Source organism: Acanthisitta chloris, unplaced genomic scaffold (assembly GCF_000695815.1).
Source record: "Acanthisitta chloris isolate BGI_N310 unplaced genomic scaffold, ASM69581v1 scaffold6185, whole genome shotgun sequence".
Lineage (NCBI taxonomy): Eukaryota > Metazoa > Chordata > Aves > Passeriformes > Acanthisittidae > Acanthisitta > Acanthisitta chloris.
Window position 1 is genome coordinate 125,310 of NW_008674189.1, and position 21,918 is coordinate 147,227.

The following is a 21,918-nucleotide window of genomic DNA, read 5'->3' on the forward strand; positions in this document are numbered from 1 at the left end:
CTTCCCTGTGAAAACTAATCAAGAAATGTGGGGAAGGTTGGTTTGATTTTTGTGTGTGCTCTTATACTTGTATAAGAGATCTTTGATTTGATTCTGAAGTGCTTGAAGGTAGAATCAAATGTTTGATCAGTCCATGCTGCCTCTCCAGTCTTCATAGAAGACATCAGATGTGTTTCAGAGAAGAGATTTTCCCACTGGTGTATAAGTAAAACACATTTGTTGTGTTTTCACATCAGCCCCACTTCAGTGGTATCTGACTGATCTAATGAAGGATTGTCTTATCAGCTCAGCATAAGAACTTGTCTCCCAGATGCAGTGCTCCCCTGTCATAAAAACATTTCTTAGAATACTGTTAGACTGCACCAGGTAAAGTGAGAATGTACGTGGGAGTAGTCATTTTAATGATAGAGTTCACAAAATTGTGGTAGGTAGTTCTTTTAGAGCAAATAAACTGAGGAATTCTGCAGAAGGATGTTGCTTGTAGAGCCTATGGCTTCAGCACTGGCTGTGAGTGAATAAAGCTGATGGGTTTAGTGTAACTAATATATACTTTTACATACAGTGATTCATGTTTTTGGCTTCCACTGCTGACTGTGTCATTGCAAGAGGTCTGTTACATGGAAATGGGTATTACTGAAGAGAGATGAGATGATAAAGGCTGCCTGCTTTCTCTTGAGTAAAGGAGGGGTAATTCACCAAGAAGTAAGCCAGAAGGCAGTTGGAAATGTAATCAAAATTAAATTACTATTCAATATGTTGCTGTCAAACACGTGGCTTTTCTTGGCTTCTAGGCATTTATTTGTGGGACTTTGGCACAATTTGGCAGACAGGAATATCAGCTAGTAGTTTCTGTCAGGGTTAAAAGGTATAGTACTGCTGTGTGAGAGTGTTGTGTTCACAGAAGGGCTTAGCTCGAAGGCAGTCTGGGTTGGACCTGAAAGCACACAGAGCTTTTGTGTAGTTGTAGGGCAGTGCACTCAGTGTCAGCGTGGGAAGATGAGCTCTGTGAGGATGAATAACTCTGGGGAATCAGGACTTGATTCACGTGTCTCTTATGTTCACTGCTATGGCAGGGGTCTATTCAGCTATTTTTCTGCATGCTTATTTCCTTATTTTAGTAGGTCTTGCATTGTAATCTGTTTGTGCTAACCTCAGTTTATGTTAAAGTGTCAGTGGAGCTTTGAGGCTTTTTTGTACTTAGTTTTCTTTGCTATAAAGTAAGCAGGCAGTGAGTGTGAAATGCAAGTGACTATTCTTGCTAATGATCAAGTAGCCAAAATAGAATAGTAATCCTCTGCTAAATAAGTACTGCCTTTGCCTCTGCTAAATAAAAGCAGGTCTTCTACTTGAAAGTCTGTACTTTAAAGTGTTAATTTTACTTCCCTTTAGCACCTTACAAAATGATGACATTAGCAACCTTGCTAAGGTTTTGACTATGCAATTAGCATAGGAAGTGGGAGAAAGCACAATGTATTCATGAAATGGGTATTGTATATTAACTCCCTAGTAAATGATTTTTAGAGCCTTGTTCAATTATAGCATGACTCTCAAAGTTCATCCCTGAGGAAGAAAATTTAATTGCCAAATACATGTAGCTAATATGATTAGTCAAGGGCTATTTTCAGGAAGTGAAATACTGGTATGAGTGAAAACTGAAGAGGAGCCTGTAGTAAATCTACACTGTTAGATTCAAAGCTTTTTCATTTATTCCTTTCCAGGTTCTGATTGCCCACACTGTGTAAATGCCATTTTTTCCCCCAGCAGACCAGCTGTTTCTGTTTTGAGTGGCAATCTGACTGTGATGTGCTCCCAGGAACATGTGTGAGAACATCATGAATGGGATCAAGCCCTCTAAGGTCTTTCAGCTCCATCTGGAGCTCTGAAACACAAAATTCTCTGCACATCTTCATGCCATCCCAGGGCAAGTGTTGTGCCATAGAAGTACAGCTCTGATGGGCTGGATCAGCCCTCACATCTCCTTCAAAAATGCAAAACTACTCCCAACAAATAAGGCTTCTAGATCATAATAAAAAATTGAGCCAAGTGCTGTGCATGATTTTTAGTAGTGTAAGTGTAGTGTTAGTAAAGGGTTAAACAAACACATCTTTGTTTTCTTCTGAACCTGAGGAGATAAAAAAAAGGAGTTGGGAAGAACAAGACTGTGTTTCTTGCTTTGGACCATAACAGCCAGAGTTAAAGCAGGAAAAATACCTCCTTTTGAAGTAAGACATGTCTGTATAGAAACACTGAATTCTTGACATGGTTATGATGTCTGTGTCCTCTCTGATGTGCAGGTCTGACCTTGACAGTTTCAGCATTATCCCTTTTCCTAAAGGTTGCTTGTGGTAGCAGACTTGAGAGGAATTGGAACTGATATACGCTGAGGTCCATGCTGCTGTAGCTAAATGGGTTTTAAACTGAAGCTTTAAATCAAATATCTGCATATCAGAGTGCAGTGCAGATGAGCTGGAATTATTTCACTGCTTTCTTTTCCATCTGAGCTCTGCTAAATTTGCTGTTGCTATAGTAAAGATCTCCTTGTATTTCCTTTATGGACACAGGCTGCAAACATGTTTTAACATTAAATATACATCTCCTTGAAATGCATTTTATTGTTGTTCTTGCTGATTACTTATACCTTATTATAAGATGAATTTTATTTCTGTAGGAGTCCATAAACATCAGTGGTGTTTTAGTCAGTATCTACACTGTGATAACAAAGACGTGATCACCTCAACAGGGTTGTACTGGAATATATAAACCTTTTGTTAATGATAGTAAAGAAACTTAAGGTAGGATGCATCCTCTATGGATGTCAGGATACAAAAACTTCTTAACTGTCCTTTAAAATAAATTTACACACCTGTAATTAAAGAGGAAACAAAATTTGCATTCCTAATGTATTATGATATTGTCATTGATTTAGGCAGGACTAAGGACACTTCATGATATTGGCCCTGAAATACGGCGAGCTATATCCTGTGACTTGCAAGATGATGAACCAGAGGAAAACAATCCAGAGGAGGAGGAAGATGTTTATAAAGTAATGTCAGAACACAACCACGTGAATTGTTTTATCATATGAGATTAAAGAATGAGCTTATGCTTGAATATGGAATAATGATAGCAACAAGAATAATTACAATATGTAAAACCCCCTCAAATCAGCAAAATATAAATGTTTTATTAATAAGTATATTTTATGTATACATCTATTAAAATGGTATTACCAGGACACTTGCATTTCATCATAAATTTAGGAAGCAGTTCCTGCAGGATGATTCTCCTGCCTCTAAGTCTTTCTCATTAATTCTTATTTTTTCTTAAGCAGATCCTAAGAAAAGGCATGAACTTGGCATCTCAAATTTTTATAGTGGCAAGGTTTAAACTGGAATTGTCTTAACTTCTGCAGTGGTAGCTAGGAAGAAAAGCATGAGATTCTATGCAGCCAAACCACAACAGACATAGTGCTGCATATTTTATAAAGAAGGCCTGGACTGGCATAAAGGTCAACTAAATATAAATGCCAATTTCCAATTTCCTGTGAGGGATATCAGTAAGAATCAACCAGAAAAAAGTACTTGTTTTCCTCTTTGATGCTATTTTATCCTAATGGTGAACACATAAAGTTGGTGTTATAACCAGAAGCAATCTGCAAACCACTTGTCAGACAGCAAGAAAACGTAATTTTCCCCAAGCATTTCAGAAGAAGCAGATGGAAAAGCATGCTTCTGCAGTAACTGTGTCAGAAGCCCCATAGCTTGCTGCTGTCCTTTGCAAAAAGGAGGATGTGGCACTGGAGACAGTGCTGCAGCTACCATCAGTAGATGCATTTCTCTGCCAACCATCATTACCTCCTGTCTTCTCTAGATTGAGCTTCAAGACAGACTGCTGTCATCCAAGACCCACACCTGGCTAGACAGGGAGGCTACATAATCTGGGTCAGGTGTAAAAGAGAGCTGCATGTCATAGTCATAACTTAGCACTTCATTCTCTCTTTCACCATCCATTACACTCTCAGGGCTGATAAAGAGTAACTACTCTTTCTTGTACCTCTGCAAGAAGAAGGAATGGAAGCACTGAAGCTGAATGTTACCTACTTGAGATATGCTTGCGAGCTGTTGCATGGCACTTCATCCTGTCTGAGTGACGACTGTTGCAAACTGGTGCTCTGGGAGAACAGGAGAGAATTCCACCCAAGAGTTCTCAAAAATTAAGCAGGCACATCCCTTTCTGAGGAAGTTGGTGCATGTTCATATGTGGGAATCTAGGTTTCTCCTGTGTAATGAAATGTGGAGAAAGCTGGATATGTCACATTTAGTTGTATGGAAAAGAATAATTAGTGATCACGGTATACTGTCAGTTTGACTCTGAAATACAATATTGTCATTATCACAATCACATCTGTCACTTCAGGAGATCCCATCTGAAGCATCATAAAATTAGAAAGAAAAATCACAGATTATTTGAGTTGCTACTTTTGTATGCATGTAGGAGAGAAAAGTAAGTTATCACTATAAAAAAAATGTTCTGTTAAGGTATCTGATCTAATTTTTTCTTTCTCTTCCCCTGAAACAGAGGAATGGTGCCCTCTTTGGCAACCACATAAACCACATTAGCAGTGACAGACGAGATTCATTTCAACAGATCAACACCACACACCGTCCCTTGCATGTTCAGCGGCCTTCAATTCCATCTGCAAGTGATACTGAGAAAAATATATATCATCAGGCAGGAAACTCTGTATACCACAATCATCATAATCACAACTCAGTAGGAAAGCATGTTCCCAACTCAACAAACGCCAATCTCAATAATGCCAACATGTCCAAAGTTCATGCAAAACACACAAGTTTTGGAAATCGTGAGCATCGATCTGAAAACGGTTACCGTTCACACTCCAGAAGTGACCATGAGAAGCGTAGAAGGCCAAGCAGTAGGAGGTAAAGTTACAAATAAGTATTTGCTTGTAAATAAATTTGTAAATACACTATAAGAAACTTATGCTAAGGGAAATTAATTTGAAGCTTGAGTTTTGTGGCCTACTGATGTATGAAATGCATTTAAAATCGAGCTCTGATGTATGGGAAACGTATGTAAATTTAACAAGGTTTGAAACTAACAGTTTTCCTTAAAGTGGAATTACTAGTTACAGCGCAGACATTGTAATCACCAAAGAATTTCTCTAAATGACTTGTTTTTAAAATACATTTCTCCTTGTTTTCATGGCTTACCTGGATAGAACACGCTACTATGAAACATATATTAGGTGAGTTGATATTGTTATGACATAATTGAAGAGGACAAAGTAGTTTTTCTCCTTTTCTTTTTCTGTTTTCCTTTTTCTTTTCAAAATTAACTGTATGGCAGTGCATATGCTTAATAACTTAAGTGTCAATTTCTAAGTCCAATTTCCAATTCCCATTCTAAAAGTGTAAACTTCTGGTAAAGTTCAAAATTATTCAAGCCCTTTTAAAATGCCAGGCAGAGTTGTGCAGTTTTCAACAGGCTAAAAGATCACACCTGATGGTAGCCCTTGTTAAAAATTGACTTGCAAAGGCTGGAAAAACCACTGGTGTTAGCTTTGGTACATGTTAATGTATGCAGTTCTGTTTTTAGGAGGCCCAAAATCTTTTCTAGTCTTATGCCTGAATATTTTCTGAGATAACTTTTACAATTAGGATCAGTTGGTTTACTTGAAGTGTGTTGCTAAATGGACATTCAGTGCTGGTTTTAATGTCTAGATTTGCATACCTGTTTCAGATTTTTCTTAGGATACCTGAGAACTCCTTAATATTTTAGCCATTTCGCAAACATCAGATACTCAAGAGAGACTGTGTTTCTTCAAATGACTGAATGTCATTCGTTTCTTTTGTAAAAATGTCTGAAATGTATTTGACTTCATTGAGCATCTTCTTATTAATGATTTTCCTATTTGTACCATAAGGAAATAAAGGGAGATCATCTTTAAGAAACAGATAAATTAGTCACGTTCTGAACTGCAGTGCTATGCACTACTGTAACACCTTGTTCTGATCCAGAGAGTTGTTAATGCTTGTCTTTGTTTATTTTGTTTTCTCTTGGAAGCACATTAAAAGAACTGTGTATAAAATTAGCAATATAAAATTCATATAAAGAGAAAAAAGAAGTATGTTCTTGCTACTTGCAGATCTGACACTGGTGATGGACGTCGACCCACTATTTGCCGTGAAGAACATGAAGTCCAAGACTATTGCAATGATGATCATTATTTGGGAGAGCAGGAATATTTTAGTGGAGAAGAATATTATGAAGATGACACTATGTTGTCAGGAAACAGGTGAGGATATTTGTTAAACTGGGAAAAACATTTCAATACATTAGGTACATAGCTGTAAGGGCTTCACTAAGCTCAGTAACACTGAAAGTTCTCTAATGAATTTGACACTCCACAACTGCTGGCAAGTGAAATGATGAGTAGGAATAGAGAGTGTATCAAAGATCTTGAGGGTTTGGCATCATGTGCTGACTCCAGCAAAACTTCTGTACCAAATTCAAAGGAAGCAAAAAGTTCCTTTGCACTGAGTATCAACTAGCTAGTGCATAACCACAGGATCATTTCATTTGTAAATAAAATTTCATGTACTCTGGAAGGTCCAGCTTAGCAAGAGGAACATTTAGAAGTGGTTTTCCTCTTCTGATTTAGCTTAAAAAGAAAGGTGAAACTGGTAAACTATGAACTGAGATCACAAGGTGCTACTAGCTGGACCAGTAAAGAATTGAAGAACTTCCTTTTGAGAATTGTCATTATACCCATTTATTAATAATCCTCCTTTTGGCACCACTATTTATCTCTTTAGTACAAGTACTGAACACAGTCATAGTTGTCCTGGCCTTAATATGTTTGGAATAGGTATTTTAAGTTTTTTTTCATTAGCTTTATGGAAATGCCATCACTTGAGTTCCTTCAACAACTAGGAATTCTTACAAATTTGTATTACTGCATCATGTCCAAATTTGTGTTTAGCTTGGGCTCCTTGCTGCAACTGCAGAATGCTAGTTTTGTAACCTGCTTCCTCTCAGTTTTCCAATTAATTTCTGTTTTTGCTGGCCAAAACTTGAAATGGTGTCCTAGTTCATGATAGTATTTCTGTCCAGTAGGGTTTTCCCAAGGCCCAGTAGTGTTTTTTAACAACTCTTGCCTAATCCTGTGTTTGTAACTCCTGTGATCTTTGCATTTGATAGCTTAATTTCAGATTTAAGAAGAAAAGGCCTTGATTTAATTTTGGTAAATGTAAGCTTTTCTCTGCAACTTTGTTTCACACAGTTTCTTCAGAATTAGACTGGAGTGGGTTTTTCTAACTTGAGAACAGTGGCTCCTGAGTTTGTTTGGCTTTGAGCATTACCAGACGGGTTTGATTTGAGCACTGTGCCATTGGCTTCAGGCACTGATGGCTTTGGCAGCATGGCAGGGCCTAACGTGGCATTGGGGCTACTCCTGTATGCAAATAGTAGGTTTCCAGTTGTTCAGGCAGTGTTTGGCTGCTACTTTGGGAGGAAGTCCTAACATTCTTCTGATGTTAGTTTTTAAAATATAAGATCGTTCCAGTGTTTTCTGATTATCAACTTGTCATGGAACAGAACTTATATTTGGTAATACTGAAGACCTTTCTATTTAAATGGAAAATAAATGCACCTGTTTCTCAAATATCCTGTGATTTAAAAATTATTTTAAATTCCATAATATCCATCTCTTCATGATCTTGTAGAAAGATATATGCTTTCACAAGATTGTGTTTGTCTTCCTTGCAATAGCTATGTTCCCTTGTGCTGAATAAATTCAATAACATCTCAGAAATAACCTCCACTTTGGTCAGTATTTTTTTTATTTTTGAAGTCCAGTGCAGAAGTAGAGGAATTTATTTCCATTTTATCTTAGATCCATAAGTGCACATGCACAAGTGCCAGACATGCTTAATTCTTCTCCTCCTTCTCCTCCTATGCTGACTGTCTGAATTCTGGCAAGACTGGCACCCTACTCTGCATCGTGTTGTTTGCATAAAAGCTAAGATTTCCATGAAAGCTAAATTCTACAGAATTCTCAGGTCACTTAGTATTTTATATGATAATTAGAGGAAAATAACACTCGTCTAAGGTCAGATTTTAAACAAGAGAATTATTCGGTATGTAAAAGGCTAAAATCCATTCTCTGAGTGTCTGTGCTCCCACACATTGCCCAGGGTTCACAAGAGCATGGCAGGAGGATAAGAGAATAGGTTTTTTAATTTGTTTTTAAGCCACATGCAACTGAGGTCTTTCATTTTGGCCTGTACTGATAAGAATAACTTCACTGAAAATATAATTTGATTAAAATGTCACCTGAACTCTGACTATGTAACTAGACTAGTACCAAAGTGTATGCTCACTATCTAAACATCACTTTCAATGCAGAAACTGGATTTTAAAATTAAGTTGTGAAATTATATAATGTAATGTTTAGTTATCTTGCAGGACGAGAAGTAGACCTGAAGATCTTATAGAAGAAAATGAATGCATCAATTTACAGAATCTCACTGAAATAACACTTTCTTAATTGTATCTTAAATGCAGGCACATGTATGATTACCGCTGTAGATATCACTGCCATGACTCAGATTTTGAGAGACCAAAAGGTTATCATCACCCACATGGGTTTTTTGAGGAAGATGATTCACAGATCTGTTATGATACAAAAAGATCTCCTAGGAGACGGCTGCTACCTCCAACACCACCACGTAAGCTCATTGCGAACAATTTGTTTGCAAATGTAGAGTTATTTAAATGCATTCAGACATGTTCCAGATAAAAAGGCTTCTTTTTAACTTGGATTTCAAACGTGCCATTTCTTGATTGCTTTGGCCAGTGGGTTATTGTGTGTGGCAGAAATATCTGTCTGTCCTGAGAGACTGGTCAGACTCTATGGATCCTAGCTTACAAGTCAGTCTTTCTAGTGTATCTTGCCTTGCTTATCCAATGATGTAAGAAACCCAGTTTAATTGGTAGTTTTGACTTGATTTGATTATGAAGAAAGAGCAGTGTAGAATGCCAAAGTTAGCTTGCTCTGGAAGTCTGAGCAGAGGGTTTCAATCAGTGTGCCCTTTATTCACAGCTACAGATGCAATGTTGCTGTCAGTCGGTGCCATTGTGTCGCTAGTGACACACCTGCTGGCACTTCCCTTGTGTCCCAGCAGTTATGCTGCTTATTGATGTTGTCATCAGTTTAATTTACATCTTTACCTCATACTGTTTCAGTAAAGACTAGTGGCTGAAGTAGGATAATTTTCAAGGAAAAGAAAACCAAGGGTGGGCTTTAATGGTACTTTGGTTTTTTCTTTCCTTACTTTTGAATTGCCTTTAGCTTTTTAACATGTTTCACAGGTTGCTCTGAAAAGTAAGTGTTATGCTGAGCTAAGCATCTTATTTCAGATTCACACTGGCACTTTATTCTGCCATGTCAGGAACTATGCTTAATATTCTGTGTTTCTTCTGAGGGAGAAAATGTTTGATTTATAGATTGAATTAACATGATCAACAGATATTTTTACCTGTTTCTTTAATTTTCATTTATTCCCTTCCCAGCATCTTTCCCTTGGTTTTTCCTTATCTCAAGAACAATATTGCTTTATCTGCATTTCTGCAAGCTCTCATGCTTCTTATCTTGTAGTACTTTTTTTTGTATGTTACAGGTCATAATGCAGAGATTAGCAGTGCTAATCCTCTGGTGCAACTAGGCAGACTCAAAACTCTTGGATTTTGGTCTTTGACCTCTGACACTTCACAGGGAGGAGGAGATACTTGGGGTGGCACTTCAGCTGCAAAGGAAACCTCTTTTTAAGGCCTTTTCGTGTTGGTGCACAAGAAACAACACTGAGCTCCATGCAACCCCACAGTGTCCCTACAGGCATTCTCACACAGAGTGTGGTCAGCACAGCCAGGTCTGTTATATGTGTCTTTGGAACCAGTGCCAGCCAGGCAGGACGATACAGGATTGTTTCTTGAAATCTCCACATTTTGTCTGCTATAAGGTGAATTGGCTTTCTAGCAAAACCAGAGTTGTCTTTCATTCTGATGATGCTAGCAGCCAGAGTCACATTTATCTGTGGAAGGATGATCGCTAGGACCCTGTGAGCAAAAAATTGGGTTTCAGTCCATTCCTGTATCAGATACCCTAAAGAAAATGCAGGTATAGATTTAAAAGTATCTCAGAGACAGTGTAGTGAGATCATTATATATCTGAAGTGCAATCTCAGGCTGTTCATAGATACAGAAAGGCTGCGGCAAAATATATTATTATATAATAAAAGAAACATTCTTCAGTGATACCATACAGGTCAGGCCTCCTGTCATAACCATTTATTTAATGTTCAGGAACACAGTTGAGAAATTTTAGAGGCTCAGTATCTGAGCAGATTTTAAGGGAAGCTAAAATCTATTATTTGTAACTAGTGTTTGGGCTATTTGGCCTGGGGAGGAAGCCTTGATATGAGAATCATAGCATTTTAGGGGTTGGAAAGGACCTTACAGATCATCTAGTCCCAACCCCCTGCCCCAGGCAGGGACACCTCCCACCACACCAAGCTGCTCAAGGCCTCATCCAACCTGGCCTTGGACACTGCCAGGGTTGGGGCAGCCACAGCCTCCCTGGGCAACCTGTGCCAGTGTCTCACCACCCTCACAGGAAAAAACTTTTTTCTAATAGCTAACCTAGACTTCCCTTCCTTCAGTTTGAACCCATTACCCCTTGTCCTATCATTGTAGTTCCTAATAAAGAGTTCCTCTCCAGCTACTTATAGGCCCTTCAGATATTGAAAAGTTGCTATTCTCACATAAAGGAAGAAGAAAGGAAAAAGAAAAACAAAAGGACTTGCAGCATTGCATTAAACAGTTTGTGCTAACATCTGGATTCAGTCCAAGTGTACCTTGGCTGAGTACTGCAGTCAGTAAATTGAGCTGCATGTCAAGCTTTCTAGGTGCTTTCATACCAAACTCATCAGAAAAGTATTTGAGAAGCTTCTAGAAGTGTACTGAGAAATGATTAAGATGTTCTTTCAGACTCTTTTCTGCAGAAAAAGCATGTGTACAGAAGTGTCTTGTTTTGGATGAGGGGACTTTTTGGGTTGCTTTTTATTCATTTTGCTTTTGGGACATTTAACATGTTAGGATCCAGGAGCTAAGGCTTACATTCCTGTATTTGAATTTACCATAGAGACAATGGAAAGAGAGACAAAGTTTGCATTAAGGGGACCATATCACCTCCTTGAGGTGCCTGTTTTCATCCAATGGCTCTTTCAAGAACCTTGATTGTTAGTATCCAGCATTAAGTATCTCATGATAACTATGAGGAATCCTAAGCCTATGGCACTTAACATTTCACTTCTGTTCACAAAATTCTTGGTGTTGGAAAAAAAGATACCAAGAAGAGTTTCAATCAGTTTCAAGAGAGTACAATTTTGTATCATTGCTTGGTACAGTCAGATTCTTTCCATTTTTCCACTATAATGCTCACAGCAGTGAGGATGTATCTGGGTTCCAGCTGCTGCTCAGCATCAAGGCTTCCTTTGCACTGGAGCTAACACAGGGGAATGATACCCATGTGCTTCCCAGCATTCTGCAGGCTTTCACCAATAGCAGCTGGAACATTTCCACATCAGCCTAATATCTTGATCCAGTTTAAATTTCTCCTTTTTCCTTTCTAGCATTTACACGAATTACAGCTGAGACCATGGCTGATCATTGTCCTCAGCAACAGAATAAACATCAGGAATTGAAAACATGAGTCAGCTTTGTTAATGTTGCACATTGCTTCCAAGGAATTGGGGATTGGGTATTTCCTTTGGGAAGTCTGGTTCATTAGAATCAAGATTTTGAAACCATGGGGAAGAATGAGGAAACTCTCAGCAGTTTATGGCAAAACTCTGCAGCTGAGTGTCTGAACCAGTCAGCTGCATCACACAAGTGCTTTTTTTTGTGAAACAGCTGCTTCAGATTCTGTCATGTTAGGGTGCTCATATGATTTCTACTTAGGACTGCTTTTGCTCCCATGATGAATCTATCCTTTATCTTATAACCAGCTGCTTGCTTCTGTTAGCACAACTTGTTTTTTACTGGGGGATCTGTTCTTATTTGTGTCACAGTTGACTCACACTGGAATTCTGGAAATAATAGACTTTTAAGGAAAATATGCTATTTTCCTAATGAATTCTGGTTTCCCTGTAGCACACAGACGATCTTCCTTTAACTTCGAATGCCTCCGCCGACAAAGTAGTCAAGATGAGATACCACTCTCTCCTAATTTTCACCATCGCACTGCTTTACCCCTTCACTTAATGCAGCAGCAGGTAAATGCAAACTCTTACTCAACTAATAATGTATGACATCTCTCCAGCTTCTGTATTGTACTTCTGACTTTCATCGTTGTTTGAAACAGCACTAGTGTATTATGTTGTTTGCTGTTGTGTGACTTCTAGGCTAAGTGTAAGTTGGTTGCTGGACACACACAAGGTTTCTCAAGCATGGACCTTGTACAAAACACTGAGAGTGAGCGTTTTGACTTCTGGCTCTTTAAGCATCCACAAAGAGTCAGGGTGCCCTAAGGAATTTTGAGCAGGACCACATAATACAGCAGTTGTCTATTAATCTTTGCCAATGTGGTTACTCACCTCCATTTGTGAGAAGTTGCAAGCACAACATACTCATCTTCTGAGGCTCAGTGCCTGGCTTGGAAAATGCTAATAGCTTCCTATCCTGTCCTTGCAGGACAGAGTCATGTTTTCATACTTGGCTTTCTTTGATATATTGTATAAGCAAAATTTTTTCTTTATTAATGCTGATGCCAAGATTTTGTGATATGAGTAAAAGTAGAAAAAAATACCAGTTTACCAGTTTCAGTCCTGTTCCTTCTTTACATGGCTATTGCACATGGGAAAAATGATAATTTTGCATAGCTGCTGCCTGAAAAATTGGTTTGAACTAACTGCTGAAATGAGAAATGAGTATGACTGAGCATGTGAAATCACTAACTTCTAAAATTCTTCCCCTTACCAGGTCATGGCTGTTGCAGGTCTGGATTCCAGCAAAGCTCATAAACATTCACCAAGTCGTTCAACGCGTTCCTGGGCTACCCCACCTGCCACCCCTCCCAACAGGGACCGTACTCCGTATTACACCCCTCTAATCCAGGTGGATAGGGCTGATTCTACAGAGCACATGAATGGTAGCCTGCCTTCCTTGCATAGGAGCTCTTGGTACACAGATGACCCTGACATTTCCTACCGAACATTCACACCAGCCAATTTAACTGTACCGAATGACTTTAGGCATAAACACAGTGACAAGCAGAGAAGTGCAGACAGTTTGGTAGAAGCGGTAAGTATTACAGAAACCTCCGGAGTAGCCAAGAACGTGTGTCTGTTCAGTTTTTGTGTTAATTTTAAAAAGCATATGGTTCAGTTCACATTAACTCTCTGAAAATGTGGTATTTTCAGTTTCATAGCCCCAAACTGGTTTTAGGCAAAGAGGAGAGCTTACTCGTAGTTGTCATGGAGTAAAGGATTTCTGCTGAATCCAGATATTAACATTAGTGTGAGATTAATCAGAGAACTGAAGATAGTTCAGAATTTTGAAAGTTAAGTTTTCTAGATGAGGGTCAGTTCTGAAGTATCCTTCCACAATGGCAGTAAGGAAGAGATGGTGCATATGCCTGTCCTCTCTGTTGTTTCTATAGAAATAGATCACCATTTTTGTAGTAATCTGAATAAAAGATCAAAAACTCTATGAATGTGGCCATGGTGGTGTTCAAGGCCAGGCTGGTTGAAGCCATGAGCAACCTCATCTAGTGAGGAGGTGACCCTGCCCATGGCAGGGGGTTGGGACTAGATGATCTGTAAGGTCCATTCCAACCTCTAAATTCTATGATTCTATGATGATTCTATGAATCAGTGTACTAAATGCAGAGAGGTGAATAACAACTACAAGGATTGATTGTATGTATACTAAAGAATGTTAAGAATTCTCCTTTATATAAAAAAATATTTGAAGAGAAAGTGTGTACAGCATTTCTGAATTATAGTTACTGTTCTTGCTTCAATCTATCACTTCCTTTCCATTGCTATGAGCTAAACAATACCTGTTACATTTTTTTGCAAATGGGAATTCAACATCTTTTGTCCACATACTCTAAAGCACTGAGAACATATAAAACTCTGTGTTTCAGGCAATTGTTCTAATTGCACCATCTGAGCTGTATTAATTCTTGTCTTTAGTGCATCAGCCTGATGATTGATGTTTATCAAAGACTACTTCCAGATTTGTAAAGAGAAACATCAGATGTAGTGCAACATCAGTTCCATTATCACATACCTGACCCAGTGTGCTTTGGAGACCTTTGATGCAACTTTCTTTACACATACAGTTTAGCTGGGGGTTACTGTAGGGATTCAGCAAGGGGTTTCTAGTTTTTTCCACAAATGAGAAACGTAATGATCTGTCTGTTCTATAACTGCACTGTATATCTCACTCTCTCCCCTCCATCTGCCAGGTACTTATATCTGAAGGCCTGGGAAGGTATGCGAAGGACCCTAAATTTGTTTCAGCTACAAAACACGAGATAGCTGATGCATGTGACATGACTATTGATGAGATGGAAAGTGCAGCAAGTAATCTTCTCAATGGAAATATTAGCAATGGGACCAATGGGGATATGTTTCCCATTTTAAGCAGACAAGATTATGAACTTCAAGATTTTGGTCCTGGCTACAGTGATGAAGAACCCGAAACGGGACGATATGAAGAAGACTTAGCTGATGAAATGATATGCATTACAAGCTTATAGTATTTACCAAGGAGAATGATTCTAATAACAGAAAAAGTGCCTCATAGTTTAAAGATGCTAGGCACTAGCTGGAGTGAATAACAAATCAAAGTTTTGTACGAGTGATGTCACACCTCAAGGAAGCCATAACTAATAAATTTATTATCTCCAGGTTGCCGAAATGTGATCAGAGCTGCAGTTTGTCAAGTCTCCTCCCACAGAATCTTCAGTTCCTCTGTAGGAATAAGGTTATTTTGAAACAAAGCAGATTGTGACAATCAGTTTTATGAGGGCTAGAGCAGGATTCTGAGGTGTAATATCTTGCCTGTCTTTCAACCTTGTGCTGCTGTCCTTCCTAGTAGAGCAGGATTTTGTCAGTGAAAATGTCTGTCTAGGTCTGGCACAGAATTGTGTGGGAAACAGCAACATGAGATGAGCGATGACAACCAATAATGTCATTACCTCAGTGTTCAATAGCATATCAGCTACACGTTGCATATCCATTCTAACATTGTTTTCAAACTTGCCTCCTGATTTCTTTTCTTAATGCTCTTCTAAAATACAGTTTGTCATGCTCTATCTGTTAGAGATTGTTGGAAAAAGAAGTTATATAAAGAATAATCTGTCATATGTAACATCAGTTTACATAGGAAAATATCATTCAGATAGTCTGTTTTATGACTATCACGTTAAGGGCAAAATATACTGGAATAATTGCATTCTTACTAATGCACTTGCAACCAGGTTATAGTAGAATTAGATAAGATAGTTTGCTAAAAATTATATAGTAGAAAATATTGTAAATTAATTGTAATATACAATGATTTGTATTTGTAAAGAGATGTTCTATATTTTGTAATTATTGTACCGTAATTGAACTGCAGCAATATTTATGGACCCTAATTATTGTAACTCTCCACAGAATTCTAGATAGAAGTATTTTTACTTGGAATATATAGATCTATAGCATAAATATTTAAATAGAGCCACCTCTCAGTGTAAATCTCTTTTTGGGATAAAGTGTCAAGTTTGAACTTGGCAACAGAACAGACTTTTTTTTTTTTTTAAATAATTGAGTCAAAAGAATCTCTCTGCATAAGGGATGCACAGTTGACTATTTACAGTCATATATTTGGAAAGGTAAAAGATTTAAAGTTCTTTAAACTTTTTTTTTGAGTGAAACTTAAGGTCTGATTTTTATTTTTATATTTATCCCATGTTGAAAAATTAATAAAAACTTGGCAAATTCTTGCCAGGTTATTGCTGGTCATGAGACAGTTAGTCTTGACAAAGTTTAATGCCTACATACCCTAATATGACACAGAAATCATATTGGGCAGAAAATATTTCCCAGGTAAATGAAAATGCTTTACTTCAGTAGTACTTGCTCTGCTTAGAAAGAAATGTGATAAAATGATTCTACACAGAACCAAAAACCTTGATATGAAAAGTATACTATTTTATTGCCTCTGCCTTTCTGTTGTTCTATGTGTACTATTTTCAAAGATTTATTTTTATGCAATCAAGAGAGGGCTTCGATATTGTTCACAATGCAGTAAAACCCTGAAATGACTTTGAGGCTGAAATGACCTTGGAGGATAATTAAAACACACTGAAAGCTACTGTCTATTTTGTTAGCACTGGATAACAATGACTTGTTCTAACAAGTTATCTTATCAGGTTTTACCTGTAGTTCATATGCTAGATAGCAATCCAGTTCACATTTTTACAAATGTGATGTTTAAAACATGTCAATAAACATTTTGTACATAATGACAGTTTCCTATGAATAGCTTACAGACTTCCTCTGAAATCATTCTTATTTCAAATGCCAGGATAAGAACTTAAAGGTTTGTAAATTATTTCTTGACCTACATCATTTTGTATTAAAACAAATGCAAAATGTTCTTCAAAATAAAACTGTGTAATAATTTTATTATACTTGGGAGTCCTTTTACTATTAGTTTCTCACCAAGAAACTCCAAAGGTTAAATTCTGTTTGCAATGTGTGAAGAATGGGAGGGAATGTGTGGAATGTAGTATCAGTCTACAGTGTCATAGCATGCAAGTCTTTTATGAATGGTTGCTGTTAGCCAGAAAGAAATAAAGCAGTTATTCATATGAAAAAGGAATTATTACTTTGATAGATAAAGAACTATGGAAAGGATTAAGAAAATTTGGCTAAAATCTCCTAAAACATCAAAACAGATTTTTTCTGCTGTCTGCTGGGAAACACTTGGGTAGGTTACCCAGCAGCAGTCACTTTGGTACCCTTTGCCAGCTTACAGAAACAAATTCCAGGAGGCCAAAATGGAGCTTTCTGGATTTGGTATCCCTGTGAAATAACACCGAGCAGTTTTCAAAGTTCCACCAGCTGTGGTACAGCCACTTCTGAAAACCACCTTAAAGGCAACTGAAATTAAACATTGAAAAAAATTGAGCTGAATGACAGAGGGTTTTAATTAATGATTTGTCCAAGGAGACAGGAAAATATGCTGATCTCACTGTATTTTCTTGCTGTTAGTCCTTAGCTTTTAATAGTTTCATGAGATACTCTTTAGGGTAGATAAACTATTTCATGATAGAAAAGTGTTTGCAGAAATAAACAATGAAAGAAAAGTAGTTACAAAGCATGTTCTATGAAGTTAATGGTTTAAGGGAGAATATATGTATGGATACATAGGATTCCTGTTCAATTTTACTCCAGAAGTATATGGAAAATAGTAATGAATGTATGCACAATTACGTGGTAATTGACACCCTTAAACTACTACCAATCATACTAAGTACTCAATGCAGAAAAAGTAGAACTTCTCTCAACAATTAAAGCATATTTTATGAGTCTCCAAATTCGTTTATATATGTATGTAATGATAGAAAACATTAGAAAAGAATTAAATACTGCTAAGTCTTTTACAGTGAAGTAAATTCACTGAAAAGGTGAATCTATAAAATATATTCTTATTTGAACAATGTCCTTTTTTTGAGCTTGGATGACAGAAGAATTGAGACTAAAAATTACAATGCTGTAATAAGAGATGCTTGTGTTCTCTTCACAATAACTCTTCATTTTAACTATAATATAAAAAGTATAGATGCTTTTATTTTTCCTCAAAATCTGTTTCTGTGTTTATTTTATAAAAAATGCATGTTCCAAGCTCATTTCACAGTTTTCCAGTGTTTATATAGCTGCCTCATTTGGTTGCAGGCTAATTGAAATCAGACACTTGGAAAGGATTTTAAGTTGCCAAAACATTAGAATTTCTGGTGTACAAAACACATAAATGTAATGCAGTTTAACAAAGACTGCTATTTTCTGCTGCTTTTAAAAGCCCTTCTCATACTAAAGCAAGTGAACTGAAATGTGTGTACAAAAAAAATTGGTTTTGATCACTTTTCTTTCTTAATGTCATTGTCCCTAGCCAGAGACCTCCATTTGTCTGAAGCATCTGCGGCAAACTATTACCATGGAAATGCTGGTGGTCTCACTTGCAATACTGTTGCTGGTTCAAGCCATGCTGGCAGGTCTAGTAACTCGTAAATTCTTGCCTCAAAAGCTTTTACAGTTAACTAGTTTTGAATACATAATATTGTATCATCTGCATATTTATAGCAAAAATCTATATCTGGGTAGAATTGGGAATAATCACACTGTATTATTTTGTTAAAGTATAACTCTGGAATTATCATCCTATGTTCTGCAAGCCAGTAAGGTGTAAAGGATGGTTCATTTTAGCTAGCACACTGCCAGTGCTCCATGGGGCATGTTAGAATATTTTGGACCTAAATGTCCCTTAGCAGACTTGACTCTGCTAAAAGAACAATTTTAACAGGAATTCAATATTATCAACCAGATATAACGCAGGAGAAACTAATGGAAAATTGGTGTTACCTAAAGATTTCCCCAGGGCAACAAAACTTTCAGCCATTTCTTTAGCACTGCATCAAAGAAATGTTATGAAGGAGCCTCAACATTCTATAGCAGTGAGGCTAATAATGCATTAAGAACATGAAAATATTTAAGTGTTTAAAAGGGGAGGAATATGCAAGGTGTCTATGAATGTTCAGAACTGCAAGAAAAAATGACATTTCAGAAGAAATGCCCAATTATCTGACTGCTCAGTGCAGCAAAATGTACCTGAAGAGGACACACATAGTTTGGCATGGATATCTAACCTTGCAATTTACTCATCTTTTTAGAGCTTGACATAATGGCAGAGGATAGCCCTGTGCACGTTCAGTGGTAAGTTATGCAAGCCAGTGGCTAGTTAATCCTCTGCAGTTGCATAATAACAATTCCCATCTTGCATGCCCAGAGTGGAATCCCATGCTGTAAATCTGCACATTCAGGACCTTCAGTCTTGCCAAACTGCTTCCCCTCTCAGCTGCCCAGGACTGTGGTAAGTCTCACCAGTATATATTACCCGGAGCATCCTAATTGTATTCCAAATGCCACTGAGACACTTAGCAAATACCTTTAGAGGAAAATCTCAGAGTCACAGGTGCAGAATAACAGTTATTTGCCATTAAAAGGTACCCCATATGCCAGCCACGCTTTTCTCAAACACAGCTACATCAGATCAATTGTCTTTTAAACTCAGCTAATCAATCACCTATCACTTGAAATACTCTTTTCCCCTCCTTTCAAAAGAATGCATCAGACACATAGAAAGGGTGTACCTGTCTCCTTTTGGAGCAGAGTTCACTGCTATCACCTTCCATCTTCAGTATTTCCATTTATCTTTATGCAGACACTAATGAATTAAGTCCTGTCCCTCAGCTGGCTGCAGGGCTTCCAGTCACTGCTTTACAGCAAGCAGCACCAGGTACAAGTATCTGCCTTAAACATCTGCAGCTGTCCCTCCAGCCAACATCTGAGTCAGCAAGGTTTCCTACAATCTGTTCAAATGGTGTAAAATTCAAGGGTTTTATTCTGTTTGCCACAAGTCCTGAGCAATCTTAGGCTACAGAAGCTTTTACCTTATGATTTGACAATCTCTTAGTCAGAAGTTATTTTGCAATACTTAATAAACAGAAACTAATCAATAGATTCAATTTCATTCAGTGAGTTCAGTTTCATTAGTTTAGTTTTGTTGGTTTTAAAAAAAAAATGAGTACCTGAAAGTTGGATTGACACAGAAAACTGACATGCAATGTTACATGTCTTAATTTACACACCTGAAGATAAAGCAAAGATTTAAGTCCTAACTAAAATATAGCATTGGTTCACTGAATAAGCTACTTATCTTTTAATTTAGTAAGCTCTCTTCCCCTATCATCAATCTTTGACCTTGTCCAGTTACTTTAACATTTCATTTTAAATGTAGTTTGGCTGTGATTTCTTTTTTTAATAAAATTTGAGTGATAGCAAGGCACCATTCAGAATATTTGCTGAAAAATATCTTTTGCACACAATCATCTTTGTACAAAGACCAGTGACTTTAAGGATGTTACAGGAAGTGCAGATCTGCGCTGACTGATAAAGTAGTACAACTAAATCAGCTTAAATTGTGAATGGAATTCTACTAAGCTGCTTGTGGAAAAAACCCAACAACAACAAAAAAGCAAGCAACCAACAAACAAACAAAACCCAACAACAAAAAACAACTGAGGACACATTCCAGTTTTCCAGTAGATTTTTATAAAAATCAGCTCCTGCTCTGCATTTTTTAGAAAAATAAGTTTCTGATAAATACAGTGAATGTCTTCTTCCTGATCCCATATAGTTAAGATTGCTGAGTATAGCAAAATCTAACTTTGAGTGAGGATTTGTAAACTGTGCATTCCTCTCATAAAAAACACATTTGAAAAGCTTTGAGCACATACAGGTTCCTCTCTGTCCTGTGAATCCTGATATAAACTGCTTTGGCCTGTGAATATGAAATTGCATAAGTGCTTGTATTTACTTAACCATTCTTTGCAGGATGTGGGGATTGCTGACTAGCTGTTATCCAGGGTAACATTCTCACAGCAGTTAAAATCCTTCCTTTAAATAACAAGGCATACCATAATGATTTTCAAAGTAGCACACATTAATGTCTTCCATTCCTCATGCAGTTGCACAGTATTTCTGGCTTATGTGCACAACTGTCTTGTCATTTAGAAACAGCTTATCTTCAGCAAAAAATTTGAATAGTACCACAAAAGATCATATTTAACTAAAATTAGTAACTTAAGGCAGCTGATTAAAAACAAAATTAGTAGATAGTTTAACAAAAAAATGGTTCAAATTAATAGTTATTTTAATAAGATATGTTGTTTTGCATGGTATTTATCATGTTGGCATGTTCAGTATGACATACCAATGTGCTGATGAAAGCATAAGTAGCAAAAGATGTGAAAGGATGAGAATATTTATTTATCTCTGTGTTTCCAAGGTCTTAGGCTTGTATACAGGAACATTCTTCTCCTGAAGTGATGGGAGGCCCTTAATTATATCTGCAGCTTTCTCTGCTATCATGATAGTTGGGGCATTCAAATTTCCAGTGACAATACTGGGCATGATGGAAGCATCTACTACTCTCAAGTTTTCAATGCCAATGACTTTTGTTTGGGGATCAACTACAGCAGTGCTATCTGAATGCTGACCCATTTTACAGGTGCAGGAAGGATGATAAGCACTATCAGCCTTCTGCCTTATGAAAGCATCTATTTCTTTGTCAGACTGAACGTGGTTTCCGGGTTGAATTTCAGGCCCACGGAAGTTTTCAAAAGCTTTCTGAGCAAAGATTTCTCTGGTCAACTTGACACACTGGCGGAATTCCCAAATATCTCTTTCTGCATAGAGTGAAAATAAGAAAAACGTAAGTACACCTTTAATTTACCAATGCATACAGAATGCATAATAGAAAAAAAAAGCATTGAAGAAAAAAGGCTGGAGGGAAAGCCTCTCACTTATTGCTGAATGCCATGATAAAGCAGAATATTTCTCAAAGTAACAGATATTTATCTTCTCTATGAACAAAACTGTCACTTACATTGCACAATCCCAAAAGGGAATAGGTGAGCTATGAGGAATTCCTCTTTATTTCACTGTACCAAATATCTAGTCAAGGACATTAGTCTCAGGACAGAGAAGCAAATGAGATGCA

At 37.3% G+C, this 21,918-nt stretch overlaps 2 protein-coding genes across 2 annotated transcripts in view; one reads left to right on the forward strand and one right to left on the reverse strand.

The window, feature by feature from the left end:
• CACNA1D (calcium channel, voltage-dependent, L type, alpha 1D subunit) overlaps positions 1-16,768 on the forward strand; it is a gene marked incomplete at its 5' end in the record, with an annotated part of 118,408 nt that extends 101,640 nt beyond the window's left edge. The window contains 8 exon segments of the mRNA XM_009075230.1: positions 2,927-3,043; positions 4,579-4,943; positions 5,243-5,269; positions 6,170-6,319; positions 8,590-8,753; positions 12,235-12,356; positions 13,063-13,383; positions 14,555-16,768. Coding sequence (XP_009073478.1) covers positions 2,927-3,043; positions 4,579-4,943; positions 5,243-5,269; positions 6,170-6,319; positions 8,590-8,753; positions 12,235-12,356; positions 13,063-13,383; positions 14,555-14,848 — 1,560 coding nt within the window.
• A 4,328-nt stretch (positions 16,769-21,096) lies between these two features.
• CHDH (choline dehydrogenase) overlaps positions 21,097-21,918 on the reverse strand; it is a 9,086-nt gene continuing 8,264 nt past the window's right edge. Inside the window, exon 7 of the mRNA XM_009075229.1 lies at positions 21,097-21,604. Coding sequence (XP_009073477.1) covers positions 21,186-21,604 — 419 coding nt within the window. The 3' untranslated portion in view covers positions 21,097-21,185. The remainder of the gene's footprint in view (positions 21,605-21,918) is intronic.